We start from the raw sequence: 13,973 nt of genomic DNA, 5'->3' as shown, positions 1-13,973 counted from the left end.
ACAAATTGTTTGCATTTCTGCAGAAAGTACAAACCGCATAAAGATCCAGAACTATTTTTAAATGGCACCCCCATCAAAGTAGTAAAGGAGGCCGAGTTCTTGGGTCTTATTTTCGACTCACATCTAACTTTTCTACCCCACATTAAATCCCTTAAAACTAAATGCCTGAAGGCACTTGATCTGTTAAAAGTTGTTTCCAATTCAAAGTGGGGAGGAGACCAAACTACCCTACTCCACTTATACAGATCTCTCATCCGTTCGAAACTTGATTACGGCTCCATCGTTTATGGTGGAGCCTGTAAAAGCAACCTCAAACTACTTGATTCTATCCACCATCAAGGTCTAAGACTATGTCTTGGGTCATTTAGAACTTCTCCTATTGACAGTCTTTACGTCGAGGCCGATGAGCCATCTCTTACTCAACGACGTATAAAACTCTCCTTACAGTATATAACAAAATTATATTCTAATGAAGCCAACCCTGCATTTAACTGTGTTTTTAATCCTCTTTATGAGGATCTGTACAATAAAAAGTCTTCTCTTGTTCCGCCTCTGGGACTTAGAGTGAAACCTTTTCTGTCTGCTTGCGGCATTGAGCTAGCCAATATATCTCCTTCCCGTCTACTTTCGTCTCCACCTTGGCAGTTAGTTAGACCCGAAGTTGACCTAACACTGACAAGTTTTAAAAAATCAGAAACAAATGAATTACAATATAAACAAGAATATAATCAATTAAAAAGTAAGTATAATACATACAAATCTTTATTTACAGATGGGTCCAGGGATGGTGGCGCAGTGGCTTGTGCCACTGTCATTGGATCCAGAACAATATATTTCAGATTACCAGATAATAGTTCTATTTTCACAGCAGAAGCTAACGCAATATTAACTGCTCTTAAATATATTGAAAGACATCCCAGACATAAACAGTATATTATCTATTCTGATTCTCTTTCTTGCCTCCAGGCAATTAAAAACATGTCATGTAAACATCCACTTTTAATAGAAATAATTGAAATGTATAATAATCTTGCTACTGGCCAATGCGACATCGTCTTTTGTTGGTTACCCAGCCATGTAGGCATTTCTGGCAACACAATGGCCGATCTTGCTGCCAAGGCAGCACTCTAAAACTCCGAGACTCCACTTCTTGTCCCATACTCTGATTATAAAGCTACCATTGGATCGTATATCCGAGATCTGATGCAAAAGAGGTGGGACACCCAAGTGGGTGTAAATAAATTACATGAAATAAAACCTTATATTGGTTATACCCACTTGGGTTGTCAATCCAGATTTCAGGAGGTCATTATGCGGCGATGTCGTATTGGCCATACGAGATATACTCATGAATACCTTTTGAAAGGTGAGGATCCTCCGTTCTGCATCCCTTGTGATGAAAGAATCACAGTCAAGCATGTCTTGCTTGACTGTGTTGAGTATTCCATCACAAGGGATCAGTATTTTAATTCACAAACAATGAAGGATCTTTTTAGCAATGTTAGCCCTCATTTAATTATTGCATTTTTAAAGGAATTAGATTTATTAACTGAACTGTAAATAGATAAATATTTTATAATTGGAAGATTAAATTAGTGACTCAAACCGTTAGTGGCTGTACCCTTGAAGGGGGTTGAAGTACCGTAAAATAATTGTCCTCCTGAAAGGGTACATAAGTCTAAAAACATTTGAAGTAAAGTTCAGTTTTCCAGCTTTTTAATCGTAGAATAAGTGTGTTTTTACTTTATGGCTAGATTTGTCTAAATTGCTAACAGCTGAAGGGATGATGTAAATCCAATTTGGGTCCATGCAGGAAGGAAATGTACTGTAAGTCCCCATGGCCCTTAGTATGGTGATCTACCTTCAGTTGTTGGCAACCTATAGCTCATTTTTATATTGTACTGTCCTGTATAGATACATTGTTTTAGGTCTATTCACTAGTTTTACATTCTACTCTGTGATATCCTAGTTAGTTTTACTGTCCTTTGTCGACAGGGTTTTACAACGTATGTGCTATTAATTCATTTGTATTTACATAACTACTCGTTCTCGTCACGATATGGCTGCAATATTGCCGATGTGACGTTAAATATTAACTCACTCACTCACTCCAGCAAAGTATAGAACCTTTGAGATCGTCTAATCAAGACATACCAAAGGGAGGTTACTCGTAAGCGCCACCATAAAGACGTGTTTCTAGGACATTATTACCGGTGATAAGAAAGGAGTCCCATAATAACTGTCGCTCAAAACTCTAAATATTGTGACAAAGCAATAACTATAGCTTAATTAATAACAACACAAATTACAGAAAATACTCTCTTGTAACAATCTTTGTATATGGAAGTTATACACTGCTACTAGAAATAATTCCTACTTCCTACCCCCGCACACAACGATAATAGAGTCCCTCCATCAATATGTTTTTCAATCTAAACGATTTGATACATTATTTTAATTATATGCAATCAGTAGCTGCAAGCTTAAGGTTTATAAGCATCTACAATGCACAGATCCAGTTCTCGAGTATATTGTTTCAATGATATATGTTATATTGAGGCATTGATATAATAGGAATTATTGTGTCACGTAAAATCCACAGATAAGACGCAGAACTACCCTGTGAAATCTCCTCAGCACAAGGAAGAAATATTTGTGAACAGCCCACTTCACGATGCCTGCAGGAAAGGGAACCTCACCCGAGTGAAACGAATCCTATCCCAGGGTTTGGTCCACATTAACAGCAGAGTCGGGAATCATGGAAAAACACCACTCATGGTGGCAGCACAGGAGGGACATTGCAGAATATTTGACTTTCTTATCGGAAAAGGGGCTAACGTGTCACAGGTGGATGATGATGGTAAGAACTTCCTTTACTGGTCCTGTAAGGGCGGACATGTGGGTATGGTGGAGTGTGTGCTGCCACAGTATGAAACTGACGATGTCTTCCCACTTATGCAAGCTGCATGTGATGGGTACAGAGACGTCTGTGAGTTCCTCGTGTGTATGGGAGCTGATGTGTCACAGGTTGATGCTTTCGGATACAGCGTCTTGCACTGCAGCTGCAGGGAGGGGCACCTGGATGTGGTGAAGTATATACTGTCACTGTGCATTATTGATATTAACAGCAGTGGAGTGGGTGGTAAGACCCCATTGATGGAAGCTGCATATGGAAAGCACAGAGACATAGTTGAGTTGCTCATAAGAAATGGAGCTAATGTGTCACAGGTTGATGAAGCTGGCGAGAACGTAATTCAAAATTCTTTTATGGATGGGATTGAGGAGATCGTGAAGACCATCACCAGAGAAAACCTAGTCAATGTTAGAAACAGGAACATGAGTGAGGTAACAGCAGCCATGACAGCAAAGTGCAACTGAATACGTGTCGTATATAACCTTATTGTTTTGCTGGGCTGTCCAGAGACATAATATCACCTATTCCACGCATAATCAATTGTTGGAGGCTAATTATAGAATGTGACAATCTACTTTAGTGACGCACAAATAACAGGCAGTATTATCCCTACCGACATAAAATGCGTTTAGATATATTCGCCACCCTAGATAGATGACACATTAGCTCCATTTTTATTCAGATGTACAGATTGGAACTGCTCTCATTAAAATGGATGAAGTGTTAGATGATTTGTGTTTTCAACATTATGTTGGTTGGAAGTGGAGGGACCGCGGCATTTGTGATTTTCTAATGATTCATCTTAGTTCAGTCTAAATGGTTGTTTTGTGCGAAGAGAATAGGATATCGCGCAGTGTCTCACTTAAATGTCTATTGACAATGGGATCAAAAACATCAGGTTTAGTATGTGTTATAAAACACGATGAAGGCTATTTTATCATAATGCTTTGAGATGTTTGGTGCGTTTGGGGCAATTCTGCTGTCCAGTTTGATGTGTCTGTTGAAAGGTGTGATGTGTGTGTTGACAGGGGTGGTGTGTCCGTGTATGTGTGTGTGCGCGTGCGCGTGCGTGCGTGTGTGTGATGGGGGTGGGTGGGGGTGTTGGGGTTTAGAGAAATTACCTAAGATGTTTGGACGGCAGTTCGTAACAAATTCAATCCTTCGGGTGGTCATGTCACGTATATAGTTTGAGACATTAAATACGATGCTTTTTATGGGTATCAGGTACCATACTCCTTTACATATCTTAGCACAAACCTCATGAAGGACACTGAGATCATAGGATGAGACATATCCAACGCACACGAAAAAGCACAAAATAACTTTGAGACAACACCTTGAGCCAGTAAGCAGCATATACGATTCATGCAAGGTGAGAGGATTCAGTTTATGCCAGGTGAGTCCTTCGTTATACCCGCCTGATCGACCTAACTGCCACCTACAGTCTGATCTGTTGTTGTCAGTAGCGATTCGTACTTTTTTCCAGTTTTTTTCCGATTTCACGAGTAAACATGCTTTTCTGGATATCGTCTTCCGCATAACACTGAATGTCCAGTTAGGCCGAAGTGAGTTATTTCGACATAGCCTATTTTCAGTTGTGTAAATTTCAGGGATACAGAAAAACAACCGAAGAACAGTTTCGTTCTATTTCCGACAGTACTTTAACATCTTCACCGACAATTCAAAAGCTGTCTTAATAAATACAGAAAAGAATAGTTGTAAAACAATATATAAACAAACTGATGTAAATGTGCGGGATGCAGTACTTGACCTGCAATGTATCTCAAGGCATGTGACTTACTTACAACATAACCTCTAATATCAACAAGCAGCTATCTGCACAGTATTAAGATCTATCAATTTATTCACTTTTTTCAAAATATCCAAGCAGTGCCCTTGCTACCTGTATGGACCCGAGCTGGATTTACACCATCTCTTGGCTACTGATGCTTGTCGTAAAATTTAGCGATTATTTAATGCTAGAAATATTTGCAAGTTTGGGATAATTGCTTAATGATAATTTGAGATAAAGTTAAATGATAATTTACACTATAAAGATGCTTCTACGTTTGTCATTGAAATACTTATTCACTGTGAAGGAAAGAAACAACACAGTAAAGCAGGACATGCTTGACCGTGGCTCTTTCATCACAAGGGTTAAAAAACGGAGGAAGTATTTGTGTGTTTATCATCCATAGCCAATGCGACATAATAACTTTCTCAGATCTGGACTGACAAGCCATGTAGGTGTTACAAATATAGGGTTTTATTTCACGCAGTTTTGACCATCTGGTGAGTGTGGAATCATTTATAAAAAAAATGACATTGTCAGCAAAGATATACTACTCAAATAAAGAAAGGCATAGCTGAAAATTGTTATCATCTTATACACATCAATAATACAGGGCAATCCTGAAGAAAACCTGAACGAACATGAACGGTCCAGTGCTGCAAGAAACTGTAGGTCACGCTCGCAAAGCAGTCAGTATGCCATAGACTTGACCCGATTCCGGATGAAGTGTCTTGTAAATAAGTTGGTACTCTTCCCTCACCGCCACAAACAGAGCAGGTAACGCCTGTGGCTGAGGGGCACGCTGTCGCACAGGACAATTCGCCCCACAAATGTCCAATAGGGTTCCCGTGGTCAATAGATCGCGTGGTCGTGAGGGCCAATCAAGAACGTTAACATTGTTCTGGACAATGCTTGCTGTGTGCGGTCAAGCGTTATCATGCTGGAAAATGACGTTCTAGGGGTTCGTGAAAGGATGGACATGGGGCCTGATGATTTCATCTCGGTAATGTTGAGCTGTCAAATTACTTTGGACCTGAATGAGATCTGTCCTGCTACTGTATGAGATGACAGCCCAAACCATGACACTGACACCACCAAATCTGTCCACTTCCTATACACAATTTGCAGCGTAGCATTCGTTACGACGTAGATACACATGTGCTCTTCGGTGGGGAAATCGTAGCATGCAATGTCACTCATCACTGAAGATAACATTCTCCACCTTTGCAATGGCCATGGAAGATGTTGACGTATAAGGACACGTCCTCGCAAAGGTCTTCTGGAATGAACACCAGCCTCACGTAAGGGATGCCTCAATCTGATCAGAAACTGCTCTCAGTCCTAGCACTACCGATGTTGTGGAGGATGCTGTGGTGAACCTGTTCTGCAAACGTCGAAGAAAAATAACTGTCCTGAGCGGGTGTGGTCACATGGGGTCGTCCTGATCTGGGGCGATCACGTGTTGACAAATGCTGCCGGTGGCGATGCCAAAGTCTTGCTATGGTACTCGATGACATTTAACTTTAACTGTCAACTGTCGCAAGAGCATTGAATCCCCCTAGAATTCCCAACAATATCTCCATTTTCACTGCCGAACCAAAGCTATCTTCACTACATTGACCTATGTCAAATAGCAGAACCATTGCAAAACCTCCATCGTTTTTTACAGATTCATTATCGTACCTTCAAACATCTCAAATTGTTATTTTAAAACATCCTATTATCACAGACATTTCAGAACTTTGCAACGATCTTTCTGTTTTTTCCTCAGCTGGTTGCCGAACCATAGCAGAAATATATCTCGGTAGAGCAGATAACACAAAGGAAGTTAAACCAGCTCTTGACAAACCCTTATCTCCACTGCTGATCCGGTGCAGTGACTTCAAAGCCAATAGCAAAAGTTATACTCGAGACCTCATGCAAAAAAGCTGGACACCCAAGCAGAAAGGAATAAACCTCAGGAGCTGAAACCACTAATGGATTACGCCTATTTGGATTGTCATTAAAGACATGATCACGTAATATTCCGTATTGGCCACAGTCGGTTTCCCTTCGAGTGAGCGAATGAGTTAAAATTTATCGTCACACCAACAATATTTCAGCCACACCGTGACGAGAACAATTACTTTCACATATAATAATACACTTAAATGAACACTTAACTGAAATATATGCGTATTGTAAACATCTGTGAACGAAGGGCAGTAAAACAACAAGAATATCACAATTTGAACTAAAACTAGCATGAAAAGTTAGAACTAATGTCACCATTTAGACAATACAACATACAAACAGAATATAGATTGCTAACAACTGAAGGTAGATCACCATACTAGGGTGAGTGCGTGAGTGAGTGAGTTAATATTTAACGTCACATCGAGGGATGGCCTAAAAGTCGGACCGGGCTTGGCCACGGCGGGCCAAATATATTATTGGATAATGAACCCATAAATGAGCACCATGCCTACAAATGATTAACGCAACATGCATCCTTGATAATAATAATGTCTTTTAAGCCACAGACGCGTGCCATATATAGTTTACTATGAATAAATCGGCTAAAGCTCATGAAGACGGGTTTCTTGTGAGCTGGCTGACCGAAGTTACGTCTAAAAGTGGAATCGATAAACGAAACATGACTTAAAATGCATAAATATTTGACTTCATTCGGACACAGGCTTCCACCGGCACGAAAATGTTTCCTACGTCTACATCCAATTAATACCACCCCATAAATTCACCATTCATAGCATTTTAAGCATGTAAGATATGAACTCTTCCCCACACTCTAAACATCATCTCAACCACAATAGTTCGGCTCGGCTTGGCCCGAGCTCTCAAAACGAGCTTAAACCTAGAACATGCACCTTCAATTGTAATTAAATCCATAGACCGGCTTCATATCCACCTAAATACTACTTCATAATGTTATCAAGTGCAACATGGAAAGAAACCTGGCCCCTTAAAGTGAAGCCCGTTTCGCTCTCCATTCTCTACATAGCCTCAATCAAAAGTGTTAAGTCTCTGTTCGGTCCGACATGGCCCGACCTCTCAAAAGCACCTTCCGCCTCACAGATGTATCTTAAATTCTATTTAGATCCATAGTTTAGTATCATATCTACCGAAATACGGCTTTACAGAGTTTCAAAGCGTTGCATTTGAAGCAAGCACGTTGCTTAAAGTCAACCCTATTTTCTAGACATTCTCAATAAAGACACAGTATCACAAGCTTTCGGTTCGGCTTGGTCCGAGCTCTAAAAAGCAACTTCAGCCTAACTCATGTATGTAGAAATGTATTTAAATCCTTAGAGTGGCATCATATCCACCTAAATACTACTTCATAATGTTATCAAGTGGAACATGTAAAGAAACCTGGCCCCTTAAAGTGAAGCCCTGTTCTCACTTCATTCTCTACATAGCCTCAATCAAAAGTGTTAAGTCTCTCTTCGGCCCGACCTCTCAAACACAGCTTAAAACTAACACACAATGCCTTGGCCTTTAGACCTTACTTTTTAACCGCTTGTATATGTAAATGTCAGATTCTCAATAAAGACACAGTATCACAAGCTTTCGGTTCGGCTTGGTCCGAGCTCTTAAAAGCAACTTCAACCTAACTCATGACAACGGAAAGGAGTAACACAGCACTGAGAAATATAGTATACAAAACATTATGTACACACATCCGATCTTTCCCCCGCCCTCTGAAATCTGAAATATCGAATGTATCTCAATAACTAATGTGTAGTCGGACAATGCCTTGGCCTTTAGACCTCACTTTTTAACCGCTTGTATAAGTAAATGTCAGATTAGACAGTTCTTATTCATAAAAACGTAACAGGCATTCAAATGTCATGTTTTAAATAGCATGTCCAACTATTTGTGCCATGGCCCAGTTGGCGCTTCATGCACATTCATGTGCAACCAACCGTGCAAACAAGGGCATGCTACTCGTCATGTCATAGGACTTTCAGTTCTATCTTCTGAATATTTTAATGCCCTTCATTACAGAGATAAGAACACATGTGGGTCGCCTTTGGACCAAAAGCCTTTGCATGGCACCCCGCAGTGTCACACCACGAGCGCTCATAATTAGCTTTAGTTCTTGACAACGCATGCTTGATGGTGAAAGTAAGAATGTATCAGTTCTGAGTATCAGGTTTTGATCATACATATGAAGTGTGTCATAACTATGAGAATTAAAACATGTTCCATTACTCCACTAAACCAAATTACAACAGTGTCTACTTGCATATACACACCACACACACGCACGCAGACACATAAACACGACCACACGTGCTACCAGCTTCATATATCATATGGGAATGCTTAACTTAACACATTTTGCTGGTGGTAGCGGCAGTTTATGAATTTCTTTGTCTGTTTCATGACAATCAGTTTCCATAGGTGTTACGGAAACACATCGGTAAAAACAGAACAGTGCTGTTTTCTCAACAAAGTTAAGTCAATCAGGAAATGTTTATAATAGTGGATTCTGTCTCTGTCAGATTATGTGTGCCTATACTGATCCTTGATTGATATCAAAACATCAGTAAGCCTATTAGAGTTACACCTGCCCGATTCTAATTTCTGTAACAACATTGCTTGTACATACCTCAATATGACAGTTGGGACAATGAAAGCAATGAACGGCTGTTTATGTTGTGTTTAAATTGGATTGAAAGCATAAGCTCTAAAAGCTCGTAGAATGTCATTGGTGTAATCAGTTAGACATATGTTAAAAATGGAACTTCGACCGCGAACAGTGACAAACTACAGACAGCTCCATGAAGGACAATCCTTTGCCCTGAGCAAATGTGTTAGCATCCGTGTCTCAGTTGGAGTCTATCCAGTACAGAGAGTGATTTGGAAGCGCAAGTCTCGTCAGGTATGTTCATACTATGATATATCTTGATAATAACAGAAGAGACCCAAAAAAATGTTTAAGGTGCTTTTAAAGATGCATTTCATCTCTTTTTCAATCAACAAGTTCCTTGATATTTCTGTGCGACAAAGCGCTATATTTAGACACAATGCAGTATTTGTTACTGTATTGTATTTTCTTAATTATCTGCACAAATTAGCATACATACATACATTTTGCTCACTTCCCTATGTCGTGTAGAGGTTTGCCGGTTCGTTTTTGAATATGTTTGAAATTGTCATTATTCAGTTATATATAACAACATGGATAGGTTTCAAAAGTAACTGAAACGACCACAAAGCCCACAGTTTATTAAAAGCCACTTGCCAAAAACCAATTGTCTTCAAGAAAGTATCATGACCTGTCTACATTTTCCATTTGCCCTGATTTTTATGACATAATCATCATGATGTAATTATGAAAGAATAAATCAACATGGTACTTGATGTTAATGTTTAGTGGACTATATATTGAGAAGTAATTGAAAATGAGTTGCCCGGGCGTCGTCGATGTGCTTTTTGAACCCCTGTTATATTGTGAGTTAAATGAATATATTAATACTTGCCATAAATGTTTGATTGGGTAATATTAATCCAAATTACATTTTTCAATTAAAGGGCCTGCTCTACCTAGTGGAGTGGGCGGACTACCCTCTGGAAGAGGCTACCTGGGAACCCAAAGGCCACATTCCTGCCCATCTGCTGGAAGACTACAGTTGCCCTCCCGTTTGCAGGGAGCGCCTCAAGCTTGCTTCAGCTACAGTTGAGAGGTCACTGAAGACTGCACTAAAGTCGCCGGGCGGTCTACATTCAGCGCACATGCAGCTGGACATTTACAGATACGCATTTGGTCACCTACCGGGTTACGACAAGGAGATCTTCTTACATAAGAACGATTTCAGTCGACTGTGTCTGTCTCAACACTGGTGGTATACCCTGAATCATCACGGTGAAGGTCAGGAGATTAACTTTCCTGTGAGAGTTTCACCACGGCTAACCATGAAGAAGACATGGATAACGACGGGGGGAGTTCTGACGTTGCGTACTGTGCCAGTGGAGAAGATCGTCATGTTTGTCACCAGTAAAGTGTGCACTTTGAGAACACTGAACTCTCAGTAATAAACTGTTAGCATGGTCTTTATTCGGACAATTTTCTTCGCCCTGGGTTTGTGGTTAACAACGAGTATAGACATGGCAAAAAACAGTGAAGTTTGTGGAAGTTCTAATGGTGGTAGGATTGACATATCGTTTGTCAGTGCACCTCAAAGTTCACAATCAGCTGAAACATCTTTAGGTTTAGAAATATCTCATGCATGTCTGAGAGCAATAGACAGTTATTCAACGACGCATCGGGATTTTACATTTGTGGACATTCTGAATGAACATTTAAATGCTATACAACTGCAACAATCTGCTAGAATAGATGAACGAGTGCGCGTTACTATATCAAAAGTTAATTCAAAGTACAAAAAACTGACTGGGGTGAAAAAGCAGGCCTATTTGAAACAGACGTACAGACTGGGAATATTGGAAAATGAACTAGTAAATACTAAGCACAATATCACAAGCTTTCGGTCCGGCTTGGTCCGAGCTCTTAAAAGCAACTTCAACCTAACTCATGACAACGGAAAGGAGTAACACAGCACTGAGAAATATAGTATACAAAACATTATGTACACACATCCGATCTTTCCCCCGCCCTCTGAAATCTGAAATATCGAATGTATCTCAATAACTAATGTGTAGTCGGACAATGCCTTGGCCTTTAGACCTTACTTTTTAACCGCTTGTATAAGTAAATGTCAGATTAGACAGTTCTTATTCATAAAAACGTAACAGGCATTCAAATGTCATGTTTTAAATAGATGCATAAAACTAGATGAAATACCCTGGGTTCCGTTTCCTTATAATGTCAACCAGTTTCGAAAAGTTGACAAAGACCTGTCCAGGCGTCCTAGGTATGTACGCCGGGTCATTAATCCCTGCGTGGACGATGATGAACTGGAAACAATTTAGAATTAAAAATTCCTTCAGAAATGAATCCATGTGGGCGATCAAAATATAATATGCGCTTTGTAGCTTGCAATATCCAATGATATATTACCACTACTCACGTGAAATAGTCCTCATTCTACCATGACTTCAGTAAATACTGGATTGTGATTGGTTAATCAAAGTCATTCAGAGGTATATAATCACGCTATATACCTCTGATTTTCCAACACTTTAGGTACTTGTTTAAAATCTGAATAACACGGTTATGGTAGAATGGAGATAAACGTATTGTGTTGAAAAATCAGAGGTATATAACGAAATTATAATGGCTCTAAATTTTGTATTTAAAACCTCACGCTACGCGTTCGGTTTTAAATCAAATTTAGAGCTATTATAATGTCCTTATATACCTCTGATTTTCCAACACAGTATGTTTATCTCCTAATTCTGTCCAAAATCCTACATACTTCAACTGTTTCCTACCTTAACGTTCTCAGTGTCCCACAAGAGTTCGGGAATATCAGCCACCTTGGCTCCGGACAGAGACCTTGTCACGATCCCTTCTTTCTCCGCATAACGTCCAACATACTTCAACAACGAGTCGCCAAGTAGTAATGCAGACATTTTCAGGTCATATGACTTGAAAACAGTTCTATAGGGATACATACAAGGTTACGTGAGACACTGAGGGTTTATGAAAACATACGTCTCCCACGGCCCTCTTTAATGCTTTTATTGTCTGTGTGTGTGTTCAGGAAAGCAAGTTTATCTGAAAGGCTGGAAGTTTACAACATCCGGAAACAGCATCTCCGAGTAGCCTTTGTGTTGCAAAGCTCATGCAGTGAAAACAAATTTCTCCTGGTCCGGAGCTGGACACCCTAGAGACTTATTGGATGTGTTTTCATAGTTCCGTATGTTCAAATTATGTAACCATAATATGTCATACTCAAATTCCGTAAGATGTCTCGTGTTACCTATCTTCTGATAGGTATTAAGTTTCTGATATGTTTTAAATCATGCTATGAATAGCCTCACTCGTCTATCTGTATCTGTGATAGTATTCATTGATGTCTATGCTATAAAAATGTGCGGGAAAGTTCTATATTCTTAACCACTGAAAAAAAACCCCAAGCCTTTCAAGCGTTTCATGTCATATAATTGGGTGTAATATATTCTACTATTTTTTCAGTTTATTATATGTGTACATGTTTATAATTCTACCATGGCTTCAGTAAATACTGGATAGTGATTGGTTAATTAAAGTCATCCAGAGGTATATAATCACGTTATATACCTCTGATTTTCACGTTAAGTATTTGTTTAAAATCTGAATAACACGGTTATGGTAGAATGGAGATAAACGTATTGTGTTGGGAAATCAGCGGTATATAACAAAATTACAATAGCTCTAAATTTTTTATTTAAAACCTCACGCTACGCGTTCGGTTTTAAATCAAACCTATGGACAAAAATAGAATTTAAGATGCATCCATGCATCCACGATGCCTTAAATGTGACGGTCAGAGAAAATCCTGAGTGTCTTTGTTGAGAATATATATGGAAGAGGGTGTTGCACTTTGAGCAACGTTTTTTTCCATCAAATGCTTCGCTTTGAGGATTTGTTAAGTAGATATAATACTATTCTATGTATATAAACACTAATCATTACCCATGCGTGGGGTTTGAGCTGTTTTTGACTGCTCGGGCCAAGTCGGGCCGAACGGAGACTTAGCTATGTTGAGAATGTAGGGCCAAAAGGGCTTCACTTTAAGGGACCGGTTATCTTTACATGTTGCATTTCACTGAATCACAAATACATCTTTAGGTACATATAATACCAATCGATGGATCTCAACATATGTCCGGATACATGTGTCAGGTTTAAGCTGCTTTAGTGAGCTCGGACCAAGCCGGACCTAAAGCTTGTGATAGTGTCTTTATTGAGAATGTCTAGAAAATAGGGTTGACTTTAAGCAACGTGTTTGTTTCAAACACATCTCTTTGAAATTCTGTAAAGCCGTATTTCGGTAGATATGATACTAAACTATGGATCTAAGTAGAATTTAAGATACATCTGCGAGGCGGAAGGTGTTTTTGAGAGGTCGGGCCAAGTCGGGCCAAGTCGGGCCGAAGAGAGACTTAACACTTTTGGTCGAGGCTACGTTTGAAAGACAGCTAATTCACTTTAAGGGACCGGTTATCTTTACATGTTGCATTTTGTAACAGTACAATGTGATGTTTAGGTAGATATGATACCAATCTATGGATTTAAATACACTTCAAGATCCATTTGAGAGATGAAAGATGCTTCTGACGGAACTTGCCCGCAAAGCCGGACCGAACGCTTGT

General features: G+C 39.5%; 1 protein-coding gene across 1 annotated transcript; it reads left to right on the top strand.

Moving 5' to 3' along the window:
• Window positions 1–2,775: 2,775 nt before the first annotated feature.
• On the top strand, window positions 2,776–3,378 carry LOC137256484 (fibronectin type 3 and ankyrin repeat domains protein 1-like). The gene has a single exon (XM_067794321.1). It carries the CDS (start codon window positions 2,776–2,778, stop codon window positions 3,376–3,378), a length of 603 nt encoding a protein of 200 aa, XP_067650422.1.
• Window positions 3,379–13,973: the final 10,595 nt, after the last annotated feature.

The sequence above is a fragment of the Haliotis asinina genome, chromosome 11, assembly GCF_037392515.1.
Source record: "Haliotis asinina isolate JCU_RB_2024 chromosome 11, JCU_Hal_asi_v2, whole genome shotgun sequence".
NCBI classification, from domain to species: Eukaryota; Metazoa; Mollusca; class Gastropoda; order Lepetellida; family Haliotidae; genus Haliotis; species Haliotis asinina.
Note: the sequence above shows the minus strand (reverse complement) of the source record. Positions and strands in the feature narration are given on the sequence as shown.